Source organism: Sardina pilchardus, chromosome 6, assembly GCF_963854185.1.
Source record: "Sardina pilchardus chromosome 6, fSarPil1.1, whole genome shotgun sequence".
Lineage (NCBI taxonomy): Eukaryota > Metazoa > Chordata > Actinopteri > Clupeiformes > Clupeidae > Sardina > Sardina pilchardus.
Window position 1 is genome coordinate 25,265,143 of NC_084999.1, and position 22,337 is coordinate 25,287,479.

The following is a 22,337-nucleotide window of genomic DNA, read 5'->3' on the forward strand; positions in this document are numbered from 1 at the left end:
AGCATGACATTTAAAGGCGCTCTCAGCGATGTTGGAGCAACATCACTTCTGTTGCCGTTCAAACAAAAACAGAGATCTAGGCAGCTAGCCCTCCCCCTCTCTTCCGTGCAATTGAAACTCTCCTAAACACACATCTCGTCGGTGATTGGCTGGAACAGTTTGTTATGCTTCTATGGTCCAGGCTGGACCAGGTTGTTTTTGTTGCCGTTTTTGGAGTCTAGACTGTCCACAGAGACCGCATTATTGTAGAATGTATTCAGGACACAGGTAGCTAGTGGATGGTGAGTTGATGTTTGCTGTATGTGACAAAAATGTTTTAGCTTAGAAACCATGTAATATCGCTTAGCGCACCTTAAAGCCTGTATTCGCCATCATCTGGACTTACTTCTCCATGCAACATCAGAGTCCTGCGCATTTTTCATAGACGAATGCATTTATGAATTGCACATGTTGCCAGACAGGAGATCCAAAATGACACTTCTGTTTGCCATTCAGTTCATCTGTCTCTACGGACAATAGTGTGACTGAGGAAATACAATCCCTTTATCACTCTATGACTCTCATTCATAAGCATCTAAAGACATGGAAGGAAAGAGGGGGATCCTCTCTCTTCTCACCTGTTTTTCTTAATCTCTCACTCCATCTTGTGCATCTTTTGGAGTATGCTAGGATGTGTGTGTGTGTGTGTGTGTGTGTGTGTGTGTGTGTGTGTGTGTGTGTGTGTGTGTGTGTGAGAGAGAGAGAGACAGAGAGAGAGAGAGAGTTAGAATACATATGCATGTGTATTTGCCGCTTGCTCTGCCTGATCTAGAAAATTACAATTCTTAAAAAAAAAGACTGTGCAACAGTTCCATTGTGTAGCGCTGTAGTCTTGGTGCACCCTGCGCGCTTGCCAGCTCTCAGTGAATAGGACCAGAAACTAGGGAGACACGCATTGAGAACCAGTACCAAGAGACTGTAGCGAGAGAGGAGAGGAGGGGAGGGGGGAGGGCTGGTGAGAGAGTGAAAGTCTATGAGGCGCAGTTTAGGAGGAAATGTAAGAAAGAAGCTGAGGAGTCTGTGGTGACCAGCTGCAAGAGAGGAGATAGCAGAGAGAGCCTTTTAATTCTCAATCCCCACAGAGCCTTTGAAAATTACCAATCTTCTTATCACACATGCTGGGCTGCTTATGCAAATTGTTGTGGAGTGGAACGTTTAAACGGAAAATTACTCGACAGCATTTTTTACCCCTCTCCTCTCCTCGCTCTTTCACTCACTGCTGTGCTCTCTCTCTCTCTCTCTCTCTCTCTCTCTCACACACACTCTCTCACTCTCGTTCTCTCTCTCTCTCTACATACACTCATACTTTCTCTCTCTCTCTCTCTACATACACACATACACACACACTGTCTCTCTTGCTCTCTCTCTATCTCTCTCTCTCTCACACATACACACACTCTTTCCACAGAGAAAGCCTGTTTCGAGTCCCAGATAAGGAGATGAATTGCTCCCTGCGCTTTGAAGCGAGGCAGGATTTAAAGGCTACAGCCCGGCTCTGCTCTGCTGCTGACGCCCCCCCCCCCCCCCCCCCCCCCCCCCCTCACCTCTCTCTCTCTCTCTCTCTCTCTCTCTCTCTCTCTCTCTCTCTCTCTCTCTCTCTCTCTCTCTCTCTCTCACACTCACTCACTCACTCTCATGCCTTTGTAGCAGCAAAACGGGCTGGGAGGGAAAAAAACTAAGAGCGGAAGAAAAGCATTTGAAAACAACATAGATTCTGTGCTCTCTGGCGTGCCCGAACATCCCCAGCGCCCGGGGGCCACAGGCTATGGAAATAAATATGTACAAACATATGCGGCTGCCGAGCAGCACTCCCTTCTATTTGTTCCCCATTTATTTACCGATGTTGAACTTTATTCTTCCTCATTTCTTTCACAGTTTTTTTTCTCCAGTTTATTTATTTATATATTTCCAACTAAGATAAGAGAGCCACTGGGTTGGGTGATGGGGACAGGCAGAGTGAATCAAGGCCGTTGGAACATTTTAGGGTCCAAATGTCGCACGAGGCAATCTCTAACAGTGGACAGCAGGACACAGAAATAAATGATCTCGGACAGAGAGGGGGAGAGAGTAAATACAGAAGAACGGAGTGGTGGAGAGGTGGAAGAACGGAAAAGGAGAAATGAAATGAGCGAATGTGTGTCATTGATCTTTCGGAATTCTCTCATTGTCTTCCATTGACACTTGACTCATCCACTCCTGACTTGGAATGGGATTGGGAGCGCAACTCCAAATAGGCTGGTGGTCTATAGAAATAAATCTCATTATTTTCATTATACTGTAGGCTGGTCTACTGTGCTATAGAAATAACTCTCATTATTATTATCATCCATCATAGGCTGTTCTACTGTGCTATAGAAATCAATCTCATGATTATTGTCATTATAGGCTGGTCTACTGTGTTGTAGAAATTAATGTTATTATGTTTATTATAAGCTAGTCTACTTTGCTATATAAATAAATTGTGTTATTATTATTATAGGCTGTCCTACTGTGGCTTTTAAAAAAACCCTACTATTTCAATTATTTGTAAAGATCATATGTTCTTATCGTCTTGAGTCATGTCAACTTGTCAATACCTTCACATTGTGTTAGGCTGACAGAAATAAAAATAGATTCAATTTAAACCATGATATACAATTTATACTCGTTTATGGACAATATGACATCGTATGACCTTTCCCTTTGTTATTGGTGATACTAAAAGCTTCTTCTTTCATGAGTGATTGATGTGTTTAATTGCCATATCTAATGCGTGTGTGTGTGTGTGTGTGTGTGTGTGTGTGTGTGTGTGTGTGCGTGTGTCCACAGAGGCAACTGAGGAAGAGGAAATGCTACCTGCTGTTGGCTGGAGCTCTGCTGTTAACCCTCCTCATCATCATCATCGCCATCTCAGCAAGAAAATGAGACGTAGCCGGCAAGGTAGCAATCTAAACACACACACCACACACCACACACACACACACACACACACACACACACACACACACACACACACACACACACACACACACACACACACACACACACACCATAAAAACCACACAGACACCACACACAACATACACCACATAGAAAATGCACCACATACACCACACACACCACATGCGAGCATGACCATGCTATGCTTGGTGACTGACTATCTGTCCGTGGGTGTTGGTGAAATGGTGATGCTGTGTGCTCACTGTCCATCCTGCAGAGAAAGAGTCCATTACACCCGCAAGGCTGTTTCAAGATCGCCGCCATGCCAAGAATAGCATTGCTGCTGCTGCTGCTTTTCATTAAATATCCAGAGACAATAGTCATGGTCAGTAATGGATTGGAGAGGCTGTTGTGTGCGGGGGGATAATGGGCCGTAATTTGATCTCTGCTGCTTGGTCTCTTGGTTTGGGTCGGGCCTTTTGAGCTCCCCCGACTGGCATCTCTGCCCCATTGCAGCAGACAGGCGGTGGGGAAATAGAGCAGGAGGATAATGTCTCCTCATCATGTGAAGTGTGCGGCCATCTCACAGATGGATTACACCGCCCTTCTAGTCACACACACTCACACACACACCAACCACACACACGCACACACACACACACACACTCACATGTTCACTAGCACAAGCACATACCCACATACCCACTGCCACATAATCACACTTACACACTCGCACACACACACACACACACACACACACACACACTCACATTTTCACAAGAGCAAGTACATACAGTATGCACATACATGCACATACTATCACATACTCACACACATACTCACACAAGAACACACACACACACGTAGGCATTTGGTCTGTTGATGGATGTTCCTCGTGCTGCAGCTTTAAGCCGCTCAGTCGGCATTTCAGCATGCAGTAGCATCCAACCCATAAGGCCACGGCCATAAAGCATGAAGCTGCTGCTGCTCTCCCCGCATATGTCAGAGGCCCGTTATGTCACATCCCGTCCCGTCGTCACCTGCTCTATGTGATAAGACACACACAGGGATCCCACACTGTGATAGTGCACTCTTTAGCGGATCAACACAGAGTGGTAGTCTCAGCAGCACTCCCATATATTGATCACTCTGTGCGTGTGTGTGTGTGTGTGTGTGTGTGTGTGTGTGTGTGTGTGTGTGTGTGTGTGTGAGTTTGTGTTTCCGCACCCCCTCCTCCTCCTCCTCCTCCTCCTCCTCCTCATCTGTATAAGATACCCTTCTCTTCCTCAGTGTCCATTTTTATTGAATTTATTTATCTTTGCACTTCCTTGAACCACATCCTCCTACTACTGTATACTTCTATTTCTCCCACTCGTTCTCTCTGCTCTTTCTCTTTCTTTCCCTCTGTCTTTTTTCCCTCTATCTCTCTCCTGTCTTGCATATAATTGCCGAGCGCTGGGAAATAAGTGAAAGGCGATACCATCTTTAATTAACTGGCTCCTTGCTGCTGATAGTTCAAATGAAGTGAAACAGAGAGTAGAAGAAGTTTCTCTGAACTTTGCTTCAGTGACTCTGTGATCATATCACAGGCTACTAGTGTTGGGGGCACCTGTCAGTCAAAGTGGCGTCCGTGCACTTATGTCAAGGCCTGACCCCCAGACTCTGGCCTCGGCTACCATGGTGATGGTGATCACACAGCTCTTCCACACTACAGACATGCGTTTGATTTCACTCTCCATCATTTGACCCACAATGGAGACAGTATCAGGACCGTCACATTGCTCCCTTTACTCCAATGACACTTTGTAGTTCCTGAATGCCTGCTGCCTGCCATGCATACTGTATAGAATGTGCTAGGCTGTGTCACCTCCGGCACTTGCTGTGCCGTATTGCTGCCGCTTAAACTGACGCCTAAACTTTCGCTAAAGGTACAAAGTAAAGATATGTATCTAAATAACTATTTTATAAATACATGTGGAAATATTTGCATAAGATACACATTATGTCTCATTATGTTTTTAGCATGCAAAGCCCAATCTAAGTCAACTATAAATCCAAATTTATAGCCAAATCATTCAGTATTTGTAGGTTATATAGCTAGTTTGTTTCTCACTGACCACAATCAAGTCTTATATTACCTGTGTCATCTGTTTCAACATCCCTGCCTTTGCAGAGGAAAGAATGTGCAGATAATTTTCTGTAGGCATCAGTGTTGTTTGAAATCACTATAGGCAACCACATCAATAAGAATTTGATGAACTAATTCCTGAATTGCCAAAGAGACCTGCCAGATTGGCTGTTGGTTGGCTATTGATAGGTCAGATCGGCTGCTTTACTAGAGAACAGAGGAGGTAGTGTTACAAGAACACTGTTATGTTATGTCATGTCAAGTTATTTTGCTCTAAGATGCGTGAAAACACAAAGCACAACATGTATTATCTGCACCATGTGCTGATAATACAGTACATGCGCACACCAATTGCAATGCACAGATATGCAGTGGAGAGGCAAGAGTAAGGGGATGAGTTATACTGTATCCCATTCCATTCCTGTTGATATCAATCTAATAATGATAATAATCAACTGGCCATGGGGAGCTGGTTAAAAACCATAGCTTATTTTGCTGAGTCACGTGTCCCGGTAAAAGGGGTCTAGGGATGGCCATGATCAATGTGAACAACAGCTCCAAAGGGTAGTCCATAGTGGGCTCTGTAGAGACGCAGTGTGATCCTGCTTTGATGAAAAAGGGCATCTGGCTATTGGCTCAGCTGGGGCTCCATGCATCTGTGGCTCTCCTGCCCATATGAAGGCACTGGTGTGAAGATTAACTTGGCTCACCGCGTGCTGCCTCCTTCAGAGAGATACTCATCTGTGAATCCCCACAAGCATACATGCAAAACATACACATTCACACACACACACACACACACACACACACACACACACACAGTGGCACTTGTTGCCCTTGTCTGCAGCACGTTAACACACACAGCACGTCGTCGGTTTTCTCACCCAGGTTGATACACCAGGGTCATGGATTATCGCTCTGCAGGGTTCCGTCACAAAATCATACTTGCAGATTAGGTGTGATATCAGTGAAGGAGCCTTTGGCTTGCATGTCTGATTGTGTGCATGTACAGTATGTGTTTGTGTATGCCTATGTCTATGTGTGTGTGTGTGTGTGTGTGTGTGTGTGTGTGTGTGTATGTGTGTGTTTGTGTGTGTGTGTTTGGAGGAGGAGGATAGGCGCGCAGTAGGTGGGTGGCAAGGGAGAGTGGCAGCCGGCTTAAGCAGAACTTTCTGGAAAACTTCCACGCCAGAAGTAGACTTAAGCCTCCGCGAGTCTGCCAGTCTCCGCTCAGAGAAACAGCTCCAGACGCGTGTGAGGAAAAAGCAGGAAGAGGAGGAGGGAGGGAGGGAGAGAAAACATCAGTGGTTTTAGCAGGAAAGAAGGGCTTAGCCTGAGCAAAAACACCACCCAGTGCTCTTCTGTTGATGGCTGATTGTTTTGTTTGGCCGTCCGGCAGCACGCACAGCTCTATAGGGCGAGAAGGAGAGAGAGAGAGAGAGAGACAGAGAGAGAGAGAGAGAGAGAGAGAGAGAGAGAGAGAGAGAGAGAGAGAGAGAGAGAGACAGAGAGAGAGAGAGAGAGAGAGAGAGACTTGTGTCAGAAAGTGAAGAAAAACCCAATAAATGACAGGGATGAGGGATACAGGTAGAGCATGAAAAGACAGGTTGAATACGCCAATCTCACGGGAACAAACACAGTAATAAACAGCAGATGGAAGGAGGAAGAGAGAGTGATTGACTGAAGCTCAGAGAACTATGTTGGGGGAGAGGAAGGTATATGCTGGGAGGGTATGGTGGTGAGGGGGGGGGGGTATGGTGTGTGTGGGGAGAGGAGGGGGGGCGGGGAGGGAGAGCAAGGTAAATGGTGGGGGGTGGCAGAGAGGGGGAGGAAGGTACACAGTGAGGTGGGCAAAGGTGGAGGGAGTGCTGAATGCAGACTGTCATCCATCAGTTTAATGAGAGTGACTGACAGAAAGAGCCGGAGCTCTGCTTTGCCTCTCAGATCAATACGCAGGCCGTTATGGACTACTAAATAATGCCATAACTGCCGTCTGACACTAATTTCACAGAATTATGTTAGCTGAGCCACCCCCACATCTTGTTTACATAGTCATTTTAGCAGAAGTTTTTTTTTCTAGGTGTGTGTGTGTGTGTGTGTGTGTGTGTGTGTGTGTGTGTGTGTGTGTGCCCATGCCCCCTACCAACAGTGTTCACTCTGTACTAAGTTGTTGAACAAAGAAACCTTTCAACTTTCCAAGCTGAACTTATAGAACCTACACAATGATCCACAACAAGTGTTAACCTGAAGAAGGTAGAAACTCAATGGAACCCGAACGTATCAAAGACCAACCAGAACCTGTGACAGCAGCTGAGTGTTGCCATCACAATAGGGTGACCAGATGTCCCCGATTTCAGGGGACAGTCCCTGTTTTTGGTTGCCTGTCCCCGGGAAAATATACAAAAACGACCTATGTCCCCGTTTCTTGAGGATTTTTGGGATTATGTCCCGGTTTTGGTCTCGCACATCTGGACACCGTATGTCACAAGCTAAGATCCGGGCAGAGCCGGAGTTGAATGCACAGGACTCATGGACTTCTTTAGCGAGTGAAAACCACATTGCAGTTCTACAGTATATAGATTGCATAACCTCTGGTGTTATCATCGTACAGCGAGTGTTACTGAGAGACAGACAGGCAGATGCGCTAGCACGTTTAGTGCCTGTCTCAGGCATGCACATGACTCGGCACTGTATGCACCACCAGCCACACATGGCTACACAGCAGGAACAGCACACCATACTCAGAATACCTGGAGGGCTCTCCTCAGGCCATCAGCCATCAGAGCTGCAGGAGGGCTTTATGGGAAGATGCCCTGTTCTGATGCACAATATGCATACTCGTTAAGGAGAACAGGGAAAGTACTGTTCTAATGTGCAGTATGCATACTCATTAAGGTCATGGGGAATGTGCAGTATGCATACTCATTAAGGAGAAAAGGAAGAGTGCTCTTCTGATGCATACTCATTAAAGCAACACTAAAGCACTCTGTTGCACGCACGCTATTTATTTATCCAGCCAATAACGATATTCACAGACAAGGTAGAGTACAGTATGTTGCACGTTTTTCTGAAAGTATGATTGCGACAACAAAGCAAGTCATATTTACAGTTTCTTATGTCTCATTTCATCGAACTACAGGTACGCTACCCGATCTGGTAAAGTTACATAGTGCGGTTTTAGCCGATAGAGGCCCGCAAAGCGAATGCAGAGGTGCCATTCACCCAGTTACGAGTTGATGAACCGCTGAAATTATTGTGGAAACAGTATTTTAAGGTACGAAAAAGTCTTTAGTGTTGCTTTGAAGAGCATGGCAAAAGTGCTGGTTTGATGAAGCAGTATGCTTACTCATTAAGGGTGCATGGGGAAAGTGCTGCTCTGATGAAGCTGTCCAATTTGTGTCTATATGTACCATGTTGAAAGCTTTTACATTTCTCTCACAGTAGAAGAGAGTGCCAGGACTATATACAGTATTCCCCAGGTTAGAGTGGCATTGAGATGGTTATTTTTTCACTGAGTGAATTTGATTTTCATCCATTCAATTTAGGTTTTGTCTGTGGACTGTGCAGGTATGTGTCTGTGTGTAGGAATTTAGAAAACGTTCTCCAAGGAGCTTGTTTCTTTCTCTCTCTCTCCCTCTATTTCTTTCTGTATCTCTCTCTCTCTCTCTCACTCTCTCTCTCTCTCTCTCTCTCTGTATATATATATATATATATATATGTTTTTCTCACTCTCGATTTCTCTCTCTCTCTCTCTCTCTCTATCTCTCTCTCCTCTCTTTCCCCCCGGTGCTGTGTTTACGGCTGTGTGTCTGTCTGGTTGATCTGCTCCTGTGAGAGGGCTCAATTAGATTGGGATGATGAATGCAGGGCATTAGTGTCGCTGAGGAGAGAAGTGGAATGACTGAGGGCGATAAAGGCTGATTACTCTTCGCCAGGCGGCCGCGCAGGCAGCAGGTGTCCACCATGCACAAAGACCCGCGTCAGTGGAACTCTGTGTTTTACGCACAGATACATCAGCCATGCAAAGTGGCCCAATTCCGTCAGGACCCAAGCCCGCTCCCAAAGGCTGGGCTTGATAATGATGTACAGTAGTGTCCGTATTGTAATATTTTGCCGTTATTATATAAATATGTTTATAATAGAAACAAATGATGGTTTAAAACCCATCCTTCAACTTGCTGCTTTATTTCAAACTGAAGCATGAAGCATAGAAAATGCTTAAAAGACAGAAAGAAGCAAAGAAAAATAAGTGGTTCTGAACAAGCTATCACTTTCAGTTGATGAAATTCAGGGAACACTTTTTGAAAAGGTAAAAAAAAAAAAAAAATCATAAAACCAAGGCAGTAGGAAGCAATAATTGCTGATTGAGATTTTTAGAGGAGTTTGGAAAGATTTATGTTGGTGTACGTAATTATGTTTTTATTGTGGCCATGACTTGCAATATGCTATGTCTCAAATGGAAAATTGAGGCATCACATAAAATAGAGAATATATCAAATTACTTTCACATCTCTTAATGAGGCCAGTTATCTTTGTACATACCATTGTTACGTCCCTATATGTTTATTTCTGTGCGTGTTTGCTTTGGTCTGCTTGTTTCTGTGTCTGTCTTGTGATTTCTGTTAATTCTAGACCGTCCCGTGGGCAAACTGCAGCTAATTGCCAGGGCGCCGTGATTGGGGCGTCCGCCCTTTAAAAGTGGGATCCTACGTCAGAGAAGGAGGGTTCTAGGTTCTTCGTTCTCCGTTCTCCGTCACGTTCTTTGGCTGCCACCTTGCCATGTTCCACCGCGCTGCTGCTCCGCCCTGCGTTTTTGGCTGTGCCGCCGCTCCTGCCTGTTCTCCCGAGTGAGAGTCGGGAAAAGCCGGAGGATCGGCTTGGCCTTTTTGCGGCCTATTCTTTGGACTACCTTACTTTTTTCGTTCCAGTATATTTTTCTTAGTATTATATTTTTGTCAATAAACACTTTTTAATTTAGTTGCTCCGTTTGCCGTCGACTTTTTTGTCATGTCCTATTAGCCCTAGACCGGGACGTGACAAAATGGGGGCTCTATCCGGTTTTTGTTTTTGTTCCCAGTTTTAAGTAATTGGGCCTAAACATTTTTTTCTTTCCCGGTTTAACACGTTGGCGAATAGCCTATTCAGTTTTTGTGACTTTTTGATTCCTCTTTAGTTCGGCCGTCGACATTTTTTGTATTTTCCATAATACGTGTATTTTCTTTAGGAAGCGCGCTTGCAACCGAAGAGGCTCTGGTGAGTTAGAGTTTTGATTATTTTATGATTTTGGTGGTGGGTTATTGAAGTTACTCCAGGGGGAGATCCATTGCGGATATCCAATCGGTACGCTTTGAAGACATTTGAGGTTGAGTTTAGTTTATAGGAATTAGGGGCCAGAGCTTCGCCCAGTTTGGGTTTGTGGTTAGAGCGATGCTTTTCGTTAACTTTTGAGCACTTGTAGACGGTCAGACTAAAGAGTAGTTATTTTTTGTAAGTTTTTCTCTATTTTGAGCGTTTGGTGGCAGCTTCGTAGCCAAGTGTCTTTGTTCGATTACAAAGCACGTGCGGTGTTTTTTTTTCGTGGCATTATAGGTGGCAAATGTTTGAAAACATCGTGGCTTTTTGAGTATTTTTGCTGCTCGTTTTGAGCATTCGTTTTTTCGGGGTTGGAGGGGCTTTAGATCAGCCGATTTGGTGCCATTGCAGTTTTGTTAAATTTGATTAATTTAATTCGTTAATTAATTCGTTAGTTCTAATTTGTCTGAGTATTGTTTTTACAATGTCTGTGGTGGAAGAATTTATTGAAAGTCCTTCCTATGATTTGTTGTCTCGTTGCACCAAGGAGCAATTAGAAAAAATTGCGGAGAACTTTTCGATTACGCTAACTTCTGACGACAAGAAGCGTAAAGAGTTGTTGTTCAAAGCGGTGAGTTTAGGTCTAGTAGATCAAAACATTCTGCCTGTTCAAGAGCCTGCTAAAGACCCCGTTCGAGAAAGCCCAGTTTCTCCTGTTCTTTCGTCAGCGAGCAATGTCTCTGACAGAGAACTTAAGATTAGAGAGTATTCTTTCGAAGAGCGTAAGTTGCAATTGGAAGCGGCGCGAATTCGTGCAGAGAGAGAGAATCGAGTTGTCAAGGAAAAAGAGTTGGATAAGGAAGTTTCAATTAAGAAATTAGAGGTTCAGCTTGAGTTTGATTTAAAAAAATTAGAGCACGAGGCAGTTGAGAATGAGCGACAACACCAGTACAAACTTGAACATGAACGCGAGGAGCGTAAATTTGCACTACAAAAGCTTGAGTGGGAATATGAGGTTAAGAAACTTACCATCACTCAACAAGATCCTCACACTCCCGATCAGTCTCCTGGTCATTCTCCTGTCCACTCTCCTGTCCGTACTTCTGCGCTACTGTCGGCTACTATGGGTGGTGATTCAGGCGATAGTAACACCATGCCTTTGCTCTCGGTTCCCCTGAGATCAGATGCGTCTGATGATCCAAATGTTCCAGTGCGGGCTCCCTTGAGAAATCCCGATGGTGTCTTGCCATTTGCTCCTAGTCGTCCTGTGCCATTGCCCCGAGCTCAGCCTTTCGATGTTAGTCGCAACACTAGAATGATTCCACCTTTCAACGAACGAGAAGTCGATAAATATTTTTCGCACTTCGAAAGGGTTGCTATAACTTTGAAATGGCCTCCTGCGGTCTGGACGTTGTTGTTGCAAACTGTCTTGACTGGCAAAGCACAGTCTGTGTATTCTTCCCTTACGATGCAACAAAGTTCGGATTATGAAACTGTGAAAACTGCAATATTAAATGCATATGAACTAGTCCCTGAAGCCTACCGTCAGCGATTTCGTGGCCTTCGCAAGTCCGATAGGCTCACGTTTGTGGAGTTTTCCAGAGAGAAAGAGCGTGCGTTTGACAGGTGGTGCACTTCACAACGTGCACTCACCAGAGAGCATCTTCGACAATTGATTTTGTTAGAAGAGTTCAAACGTTGCATTCCAGACCCAGTAGCGATGTATTTAAATGACCAAAAGGTAACAACATTGGAGCACGCTGCTGTCTGTGCAGACGAATTTGTTTTAACGCACAAAACGTCTTTTAAATCTTCCTCTTCTCGTGGTGACTCAGCTCAGTTTCCTAGTTCGCAGCAGAGTTGGAGAAAGTCTGATAATCCTCCGCCGAAGGTTGATTCGCAGGAATGTTTCTATTGCCACGAGTTTGGTCATCGCATTGCAGCATGTCCTGTTTTGAAAATGAAAAATTCGAAGCCCCCTCTGAAGCAAAAATATCCGAAAGGTTCCGGTTTTGTCCGTCCTTTAGTTGAGTCTGACTCTAAAATTGACCCAGTCTATGAACCGTTTGTTTCTTCTGGCAGTGTCTCGTTAACGGGACGTGAGCAAGATAACGTTACTGTTAAAATGCTAAGAGATACGGGTTCTGCGCAGAGTTTCATTCTGGCATCTACGTTGTCATTTTCTGATGAAAGTTATTGTGGCTATGACGTGCTTGTGCAGGGAATTGACATGGGGATTTTAAAGGTTCCAATTCACACTGTCTTTGTTAAAAGTGATTTGATTTCTGGCTTTGTCAAAGTAGCTGTCTGTTCTCAGTTGCCCATGGAGAATATCCATTTACTGATTGGAAACGAACTTGCCCATGAAAAGGTTATTCCGTTCCCGGAAGTCGTTTCGAATCCGTCTGAACTCACTGATGTAGACTCTAGCCTGTTTGACGTCTTTCCAGTGTGTGCAGTAACTCGTGCTCAGGCACACAAGTCAAGCTCCGATTTGTCAGATACATTCATGTCTTTCGATAATCCCATTGTGTCTCCTCTCGGGGATTCGGCACCTCGGTCGCTGTCCACGTCAGAGGGTGCTGAAGTCCCAAAATCACCTCGTTCCCTGTCCGTTTCCAGTGGTGCTGAAAATCTGTCTCTGCCTGTTGATAGAGAGCTGCTCTGTCGTGAACAGAAAAAAGATCCGTCTTTGTCTAAGTGTCGTGCTATAGCTACAGAAAAGGGTAAAATGGGGAAGAAATCAGTAGCATATTATTGGGAAGATGGTTTGCTAATGAGAAAGTGGGTTCCGTCACAGAATGAGGATTTGGGTTGGAATAGTGTGTATCAGGTGGTTGTCCCAGCTAAGTTTAGACTGCATGTGTTAACTTTGGGGCATGACCATGATCTTGCAGGTCATCTGGGTGTCAAGAAAAGTTATCATCGCATCCTGCGTTATTTCTTTTGGCCTGGCCTGAAGTCTGACGTAGTGAGACACTGTCGATCATGCCACCATTGTCAGCTAGCAGGGAAACCCAACCAGTGTATTCCACCTGCCCCACTTCATCCAATTCCAGTCATTAGTGCACCATTTGAGCGAATCATACTGGATTGTGTTGGGCCTTTGCCTAAGTCCACATCTGGACATCGGTTCCTGTTGACCATAATGTGTGCTGCTACTCGTTACCCAGAGGCTATCCCGTTGCGCTCGCTTAAGGCGAAGCCAGTTGTAAAAGCACTAATTCGTTTCTTCTCCACCTTTGGCTTGCCGAAAGTCGTTCAAACCGATCAGGGGTCCAACTTCCTGTCTCGCCTGTTCCAGCAAGTCTTACAGGAGTTGTCCATCAAGCATGTGACTTCCAGTGCTTACCATCCAGAGTCACAAGGGGCTCTGGAACGGTTCCATCAAACCCTTAAGTCTATGTTGCGCACCTACTGTCTCAACTCTGAAAAACAGTGGGACGATGGTCTACCATTGTTGTTGTTTGCTGTGCGTGAAACGACTCAAGAGTCTCTTGGTTTTAGTCCCGCTGAACTGATCTTTGGACACACTGTGCGAGGTCCGTTAAAGTTGTTGCGTGAGCAGCTGGGGTGTGAGACCGCTGCTCACAAGCACACAAACATTTTGGAGTACGTCAGTTCATTTCGTGAGCGCCTGCATCGTGCTTGTGAATGTGCTCAAAGAGCTTTGTCTTCGGCTCAGTCAAAGATGAAGACTCGTTTTGATCGTAAGACTGTGCACAGGTCGTTCGAGGCTGGCGACCAAGTCTTGCTATTTCTGCCAGTGGTTGGTTCTGCTCTACACGCTAAGTTTTCAGGGCCTTATGAAGTGAAGTCTAAACTTAGTGAGACTGATTATGTCATTTGCACACCTGAGAGAAGGCGTAAAACTCGCGTCTGTCACATTAACATGTTGAAGCAGTACGTTGCTAGAGAGTCTGAGTCTGAGGTGGTTGAGTGTCCTGTGCCTGTGGGTTTTGTGGTTCCTGTGGTCTCTTCCTATTCCCCAGAGGAGGATGGCCTAACTTTTCGTGATGTCCCTGTGTCTTCGCCTCGGCTTCAGAATTCTGAGATTTTGAAAAAGTTGCCTGCTTTTCTTGCTCATTTGTCGGATGTACGTGCTAAGGACATCCAGCTGCTGATACAGTCAGTTCCTGGTTTGTTTTCAGATATTCCATCACAGACTAATGTCCTTAGTCATGATATCAATGTAGGTGACCACCTCCCTATTAAGCAACACGCGTATCGCGTAAATCCGACAAAGCGAGCCATTATGACTTCTGAAGTGCAGTATCTTTTGGATAATGGGTTAGCTGAACCTAGCTCAAGCTCTTGGAGCTCCCCATGTATCTTGATTCCAAAACCAGATGGAACATTCCGCTTCTGTACTGACTACAGAAAAGTGAATGCAGTGACCAAGCCCGACTCATTTCCTCTGCCACGCATGGAGGACTGCGTGGATAGAGTCGGCTCAGCGCGTTTTGTCACCAAGCTTGACTTACTGAAGGGATACTGGCAGGTTCCCTTGACACCTCGTGCTGCAGAAATCTCTGCATTTGTTACACCTGACTCCTTCCTGCAGTACTCAGTTATGCCATTTGGGCTCCGTAACGCCCCAGGCAGTTTCCAACGCTTGATGTGTATAGTTTTAGCTGGTGTACAGAATTGTGAGGTGTACCTTGACGATATAGTTCTTCATTCGTCCACTTGGTCCAGTCACCTTGAGCTTATTCACACTGTGTTTCACCGTCTGCAGGATGCCTCTCTGACCTTGAATTTGGCCAAGTGTGAGTTTGGCAAAGCTACAGTTACCTACTTGGGCAAACAAGTAGGTCAAGGTCAGGTCCGTCCTGTAGAGGCCAAAATCCAGGCCATTGTTGAATTTCCCATTCCCAAGACTAAGCGTGAGGTGCGCCGGTTTTTGGGGATGGCGGGCTACTATCGTAGCTTTTGTCGCAATTTTTCTGATGTTGTGTTGCCTCTTACAAACTTACTTCGTAACACTGCTGAGTTTGTATGGTCTGTTGATTGTCAAGCTGCCTTTCAGAATGCAAAGACGTTGCTGTGTAGCTCTCCAGTGCTTGCAGCTCCTGACTTTGACTTGCCTTTCAAGCTTGAAGTTGATGCTAGCGGAACAGGAGCTGGTGGTGTTCTCCTTCAAGAGGGATCAGATGGATTTGATCACCCTATCTGTTATTTCTCTAAAAAGTTCTTAAAACATCAACTGAACTATAGTACCATCGAGAAGGAGGCACTAGCCTTGTTGTTGTCACTTCAGCAGTTTGAGGTCTACATTGGCTGTACCGCTGCACCTGTAGTGGTACATACAGATCATAACCCTTTGATTTTTCTCTCCAGAATGAAAAACACCAATCAGCGCATTATGCGTTGGTCTCTCTACTTGCAGGGCTTCAACCTGGAGATAAGGTATAAGAAGGGGTGTGATAACATTTTGGCTGACACATTGTCACGCACTTATCAGTGAATTCACATTACTTTAGATTTAATCCACATTATATGTTGATTTTTGGTGGTGGGGGTGTTACGTCCCTATATGTTTATTTCTGTGCGTGTTTGCTTTGGTCTGCTTGTTTCTGTGTCTGTCTTGTGATTTCTGTTAATTCTAGACCGTCCCGTGGGCAAACTGCAGCTAATTGCCAGGGCGCCGTGATTGGGGCGTCCGCCCTTTAAAAGTGGGATCCTACGTCAGAGAAGGAGGGTTCTAGGTTCTTCGTTCTCCGTTCTCCGTCACGTTCTTTGGCTGCCACCTTGCCATGTTCCACCGCGCTGCTGCTCCGCCCTGCGTTTTTGGCTGTGCCGCCGCTCCTGCCTGTTCTCCCGAGTGAGAGTCGGGAAAAGCCGGAGGATCGGCTTGGCCTTTTTGCGGCCTATTCTTTGGACTACCTTACTTTTTTCGTTCCAGTATATTTTTCTTAGTATTATATTTTTGTCAATAAACACTTTTTAATTTAGTTGCTCCGTTTGCCGTCGACTTTTTTGTCATGTCCTATTAGCCCTAGACCGGGACGTGACACCATAAAAATCCATGTAGCACTTGTAAAGGTTTTAAAGGTACAGTCTCTTGCATATGCATGTGTCTCTTGCATATGGTTGTTGCCACTGGGTGCATGGGCTCACACAAAATTGACAGATGGGGAATTTTGAGGAGCAATCTGATGAATTGGTTTAATTTAGATTAGAATCACGGCGATCTTCAGTAGTGCAATAGTTAGTAGTAGATCATCAACATACTCAAAATTATTCATAACCCTGGCAAATATTGATTCAATGTTATTTTTCTCTTGACCAATGATTGTTCTGACTGAAAATGACACTGCCACATGCCAAAAGGTTGTAAGACAATGTGGGAGAAACATGAACATATCAGGCAGTTTGCCGAGAGACCTACCCAAATAGGCGGCATTAGACTATTAAATCGCACAATGATCCAAAAGATACTGTCAAACAAGGCAAACAATTGTTAAAATGGAACAATATCAACGTTTTAGAGTAGACCAGCCAGAGTCCAGTCCTCAGTCTGTCAGATGGTGAGTACAAGGACAGAGTGATGGCAAAGAATCATTCCTGCCTAAAAACCATTAGGTAACAATGTTATTTTTTTTAGTAATGGGGTAATCTAATCTTAACGTTACTAGACATTAAATGTGGTGCGTTACTATGCATTGACTGAATAAAATGTGTAATCTGAACACACCCTTAATCACAGCTAGTCATGTTTCATGGTGGCCAATCAGAGCCAGTACTTTTACACACATGCCAGCACATGCACCCCACACACACACACACACACACACAACAGCTAAACAGAGATTCGATGAAGCAGCAGAGATGGCGAGTCAGGAGCAATCCGATGAAAAGTTTTCAACATTTTCAAGGTGGTGATATAAGCACTACTTCAAGTTCATTGTGGTAAAAGGCAGGAATGTGCATGTAAATGGAGTTTAATATATTCTATGTTTTGTCCAAATGATGTCTGTCTATCGTCGTTACACTCCGAGAGAACTGGAATGTTTCATTCATTTCAACTGTAATGCAGTTTTATTATAGAGTAATAGTTACTAGCTCAGTTACTTTTTGGAACAAGTAATTATAACTAATTACTTTTTTAAAAGTACCGTTCCCAACACTGGCATTGTAGACACATGGAGAGACTTGGTAGGTTTTATATAATAGACACATTTTGAGAGCTGTGATCACAAATAAAGATGTTTCCACTGATTATCTAAGAGGGGCAATAATACAAATGTTGAAGAAGATGAAAGTGCTTCTTTTTTATTCCATGTTTCTACCCTTAAGCCATGTGCCGGTGTGATTTTCAGTCAGAACAAACATTTTGGTCAATAGAAAATAAACATTAAATCAGTATGTGCTAGGGGTATGAATAATTTTGTTCCTAACTGTATATCTGCCAGCTACTCACCAAACAAACATCCACTATCCGAGTCCACACATATACGAACATATGCACACATACAGCCACATACACACACATACAGTACGGCACTACACACACATACAGCCGGACACACACATACTGCGCTACACACACCTCTGGGCCCCTTCCACAGGCACTGAGCCAAGATTCCTCTGCACAAACTGCCCCCGTCTGTGCCTGCCCTCTCTCTCTCTCTCTCTCTCTCTCTCTCTCTCTCTCTCTCTCTCTCTCTCTCTCTCTCTCTCTCTCTCTCTCTCTCTCTCTCTCTCTCTCTCCCTCGCTCTCTCTCTCTCTGCTGCCTGGGTCTTATCAGTGGCCAGACTGTGGGATGTGGATTATCTGCCCCCTCCACCAGTGGTCAAAGCCCCATTCAGATGCAGTAAAGTCCACCTGCGTGCAGACTAAAGGCCCCAGGCCTCTCACCCCCTTTGCCCCCAGCCTGCTCCAAAACACTCGCTTTCACATTTTCCTCTTACTTCTGATGTGGCCCTACACGGGGAAAACACCACCAACAAACAAACAAACAAGCAAGCAGCAGCAAAATAAATACGTTTGGACCCCAGTTTATCTTGCTGTTTTTATTTTTTTTTTAATTTTTTTAAAAAAAAGCTTTAAAACTTTTCTTTTCTGTCGTTCTCTGCCGAGCATTTGTTCTCCTCGCGAAACTTCTTTCTTCTCAGACGCAGTCGGGCAGAACAGCTGTGTGTTTCTTTTTTTTTTATCGCCTCCTGAGGCAATTATGAAGGGGGAGGGAGGGAGCGAGGGAGCGAGGGGGGGGGGGGGGGGGTGTTGCGCCTGGGCCGTGCCGCCTGTGCCCAGCGACAGCAGCGAGGGCCAGCGGCGGCCTTATCCTGCAGCAGGGCCTGCCCGAGCGAGGCGGGATGTGACAGCTTCATTTAAACACACACTCATTACCGGTGCTGCAGAGGTGTGGCCCGCCCTCCGTGCAGCCTGACAACGCCACAGTGAACGACGAGCACAGAGGATGAGAGAGAGGATAGAGAGAAGAGTAGCATAGAGAGAAATAGACAGATGAAGAGAGAGAGAGAGAGAGAGTCGGAGAGAGAAATAGATGGATGGAGAGCGAGAGAAATAGTAGGACAGAGAAATAGATGGATGGAGAGAGAGAGAGAGAGAGAGAAGAGTAGGAATGAGAAATTGACGGATGGAGAGAGAGAAAATCATAGGAGAGGGAAAGAGATGGATGGAGAGCGAGAGAGAAAAGAATAGGAGAGTGTTATGGCCTGGCTCAAAAGGCCATAACCAAACAAAAGGGAAGACAAACCAAGAGGACCAACGTTTAACTGATTTATTAAATAAAAGAAGTGAAACAATGCGTAAGTCAGTATCAGTAAATCAGTAAATGAGAATCAGTATGTCAGCGAAGGTGCGTGTTGCGATTTGTGTGCTGAGATGAAAATGCATGGATGTGACAAAGGAAACAAAAGAAACGACGGCAGCTCTCTCAAGGAATTCCGAACGACCAAAAACAGCCCAGCCCCCTCCAGGGGTGCACGGAGAACCCTTTATACACCTGAGTGTAAGCAGCCTAATGGGACCTCCGTAGCCACGCCCACGCCAGCAATTATACCTGCAGAAGGGAGACACAGAGCGGGAGAGAGCGCGCAAGCAGGAAGAGCGGATGCAGCCTGCAGCCTGCAGCCGTCACAAGAGAGAAACAGACGGATGATCAGACAGCAATAGAGGAGATTGTTGACGTTGCTGATGCTCATGCATGTGGTGTGTTATTGTGGGTTGTTGGTTCTCTGCTTATTGCATCTCTTTTTAAGACTAAGCTTATGCTGTCCTTGTCACGCAAAGTGCTGTGGAGTTACTGTACTGTGTTACACTATAGACTTGAAGTGATTCGATTCATTGATTTGGGAATTGAGGGTCAAGCAATGAAAAAAAGCATGCAGAATTATGCAAAGAGTAGGAATGCACATCTATCGCACAAAGCCTTGGAGTGCTCGTAAGACATCAGCTGGAAATGGCACAGATAACTTTATGGATGTTGGCCTTTTGCTGTGTTTTGTGTGCTAACAGCTCTCGCTGTTAGCGCACGCTGAGATGATTGAGGTTATGTAAGCATGAGTGGAGATCAAGGCAGGTCAGAGGAAAACTGGCTTGCTAAGCAGTTGGAATCATGTACATTAATTCAGCCTCGCCACAGAGGCAGAGATCATGTGCTCTGATTCAGGGGTCTAGCCGGAGGTTAGAGTGGAAGACAGAGAAGCTTAGGGTGAGATAGGTCGCATCTCTCTCTCTTTCTCTCTCTCTCTCTCCTTCTCTCTCTCTCTCTCTCTCTCTCTCTCTCTCTCTCTCTCTTTCTCTCTCTCTTTCTCTCTCTCTCCCTCTCACTCTGATGGTGATAGATGGTGCCAGACAGAGCCGTGTATAAAGAAAGATGGCGTGTCTGTGGGCCAACGCTCCTGGTTCTAAAAGCCCCGTCTGAAGAAATGACTCGAAAGCAAAACAAGTGAGAAAGAAAAAGACAAAGAGAGAGGGAGCCAGAGAGAGAGAGAGAGAGAGAGAGAGAGTAAAAGAGAGCGAACACGTAAGAGAAGGTTTGAGGTTTTGGAGTGAAAGGATTGTGTGTTGCCTTGTTTGAAGCTCAGGATTTTGTGTTGTTCTTCATCTTTAAAAGCCAAATGGGGTTCCCCGGGGTGTTGGCAGCTTGTTGTGAACATGACAACGCAAGGTGCTGATCAGACAGCAGTGGTGTATTTAAGTGATGTATTCAGTTCTCTCTCGGTCCTCCTCGGAGAGCAGTGTGGATTTGTGAGTAACGTTATAGCATGTATTCATAGTGTTTTGAATTTCTGTGTGTGATGGGTGAACAACAGACAGCGTATGAGTGCAAACCAGGATATTTGCCTGGGATTATGCACACGTGCTCCAAGAACACATTCAGCTTAATGTTACCCTTAAGTCAAGTTTTTTTTTTTTTTTTTGTGAGGGTATGGAGGTTGTGTGTGTGTGGTGGGGGGGAGATGGGGTGTCAGAATGTGTGTTTTCCCCTCTACTTCCACTTTGAATTCTTCACAGGGATGAAGCCATACTTCTGACACCTTTTTTTCCACTGATAAATATTAAAGCATTAATGCACAGGCAACATTTTATATTTAGCAGGCAAAGCTGATTTAGTTCCAGTGAAACAGTACAGACAGGCTCCTCCAGAAAGAGGCTTATTCAAATGATTCTAAAAGCCAACTTGACAACACCGCGCTGCAATCCTGTGATGATGAGGCATTGCGGGGATGAGAGTAGGAAATCGAAAAGGAAGAGGGGGGGAACACACACACACACACACACACGCACACACACACACACACACTCACGCACACATTCACACAAGCGCACACGGCAGATGACTGACTTTGGAAAGCTTTTGACAAAAGGCTCTCTCAAAGAAGACTTAGTTGTGTAGTTCAAGTGCACCAAAGTGTTGATGCCTCACTGCAACTGTTAGAAACGAACGATGTTCTGAGCGAAAAAAGCTTTTTGACTTTTTGTGCTGGAACTTGCCTTGAGTCTCAAACAGTGTTACAGAGTTAGCGCTGGCACTGTCTTCCTTAAGGCCACTACAAAACCGCACTGATGCAGCATTGATCACAGTCCCACCACTGACCACTGAGAGATGCTGCAGGTGAGGGGCCGCAGCTTTGATAAGGCCGTGTGCGCGGGCAGGACACTCGGTGGGGTGATCCCACGGACCAGTGTGGACTGAGACGAGACGAGGTGAAACCGGCTCAACTCCTCCCTCAACCGACCGAACACTGAAGTTGAGAGACCTCAACTTCAGTGTTCCATAGAGGAGTGTGTGTGTGTGTGTGTGTCTGTGTGTGTGTGTGTGTGAGTGTGTGTGTCTGTGTGCGTGTGTGTGTGCACTGTGCATGTGTGTGTGTTTGGGGTGGGGTGGGAGGATGTTCTTCAGGATGCTCCTCCTGAGACCTGAGACCTCAACTTCAGTGTCCCATAGAGGAGTGTGTGTGTGTGTGTGTGTGTGTGTGTGTGTGTGTGTGTGTGTGTGTGTGTCTGTGTGTGTGTGTCTGTGTGCATGTGTGTGTTTGGGGTGGGGTGGGAGGATGTTCCTCAGACCTAGTGCAGTTAATCCACATCTGTGAGCTCGGGTGACAATAAGCTCTCTGTCTGAAGCGCAATCCTCTTAGGTGAGGCTTTGTGGGTAAACTCGTCTCATGCAAATTCTAAACTCCATTAGGTTTGAGGAACTAGTCAGAGCCATTGAGATTAATGACAGGGGGACTACGTGATTTAATAGGGTTATTTCAGTGCTTCCGGGCGAAAATAAACAACAAACTTAATGCAAGACATTAGTCACTTTCTCTCCCTCACACTTCTTCTCTCTCTCGCTCTCTCTCTTTCTCCCTCTTTCTGTCTTATGGAAGTGGAGAAGTTTCTCTGCTTAAGAAAGAGCTGCAATGAATGTTAGTGCCCAAATGACTTGGACTGGACCAACGAGGTATCAAGGGGTCAGCAATTTTCATCTTTTCAAATGAA

At 45.3% G+C, this 22,337-nt stretch overlaps 1 protein-coding gene across 1 annotated transcript in view; it reads left to right on the forward strand.

The window, feature by feature from the left end:
- Nucleotides 1-22,337, forward strand: part of tsnare1 (T-SNARE Domain Containing 1) — a 148,844-nt gene that overhangs the window by 112,114 nt on the left and 14,393 nt on the right. The window contains exon 12 of the mRNA XM_062537787.1: nucleotides 2,848-2,958. Within this exon, the coding sequence (XP_062393771.1) occupies nucleotides 2,848-2,943 (96 nt within the window). The 3' untranslated portion in view covers nucleotides 2,944-2,958. The remainder of the gene's footprint in view (nucleotides 1-2,847; nucleotides 2,959-22,337) is intronic.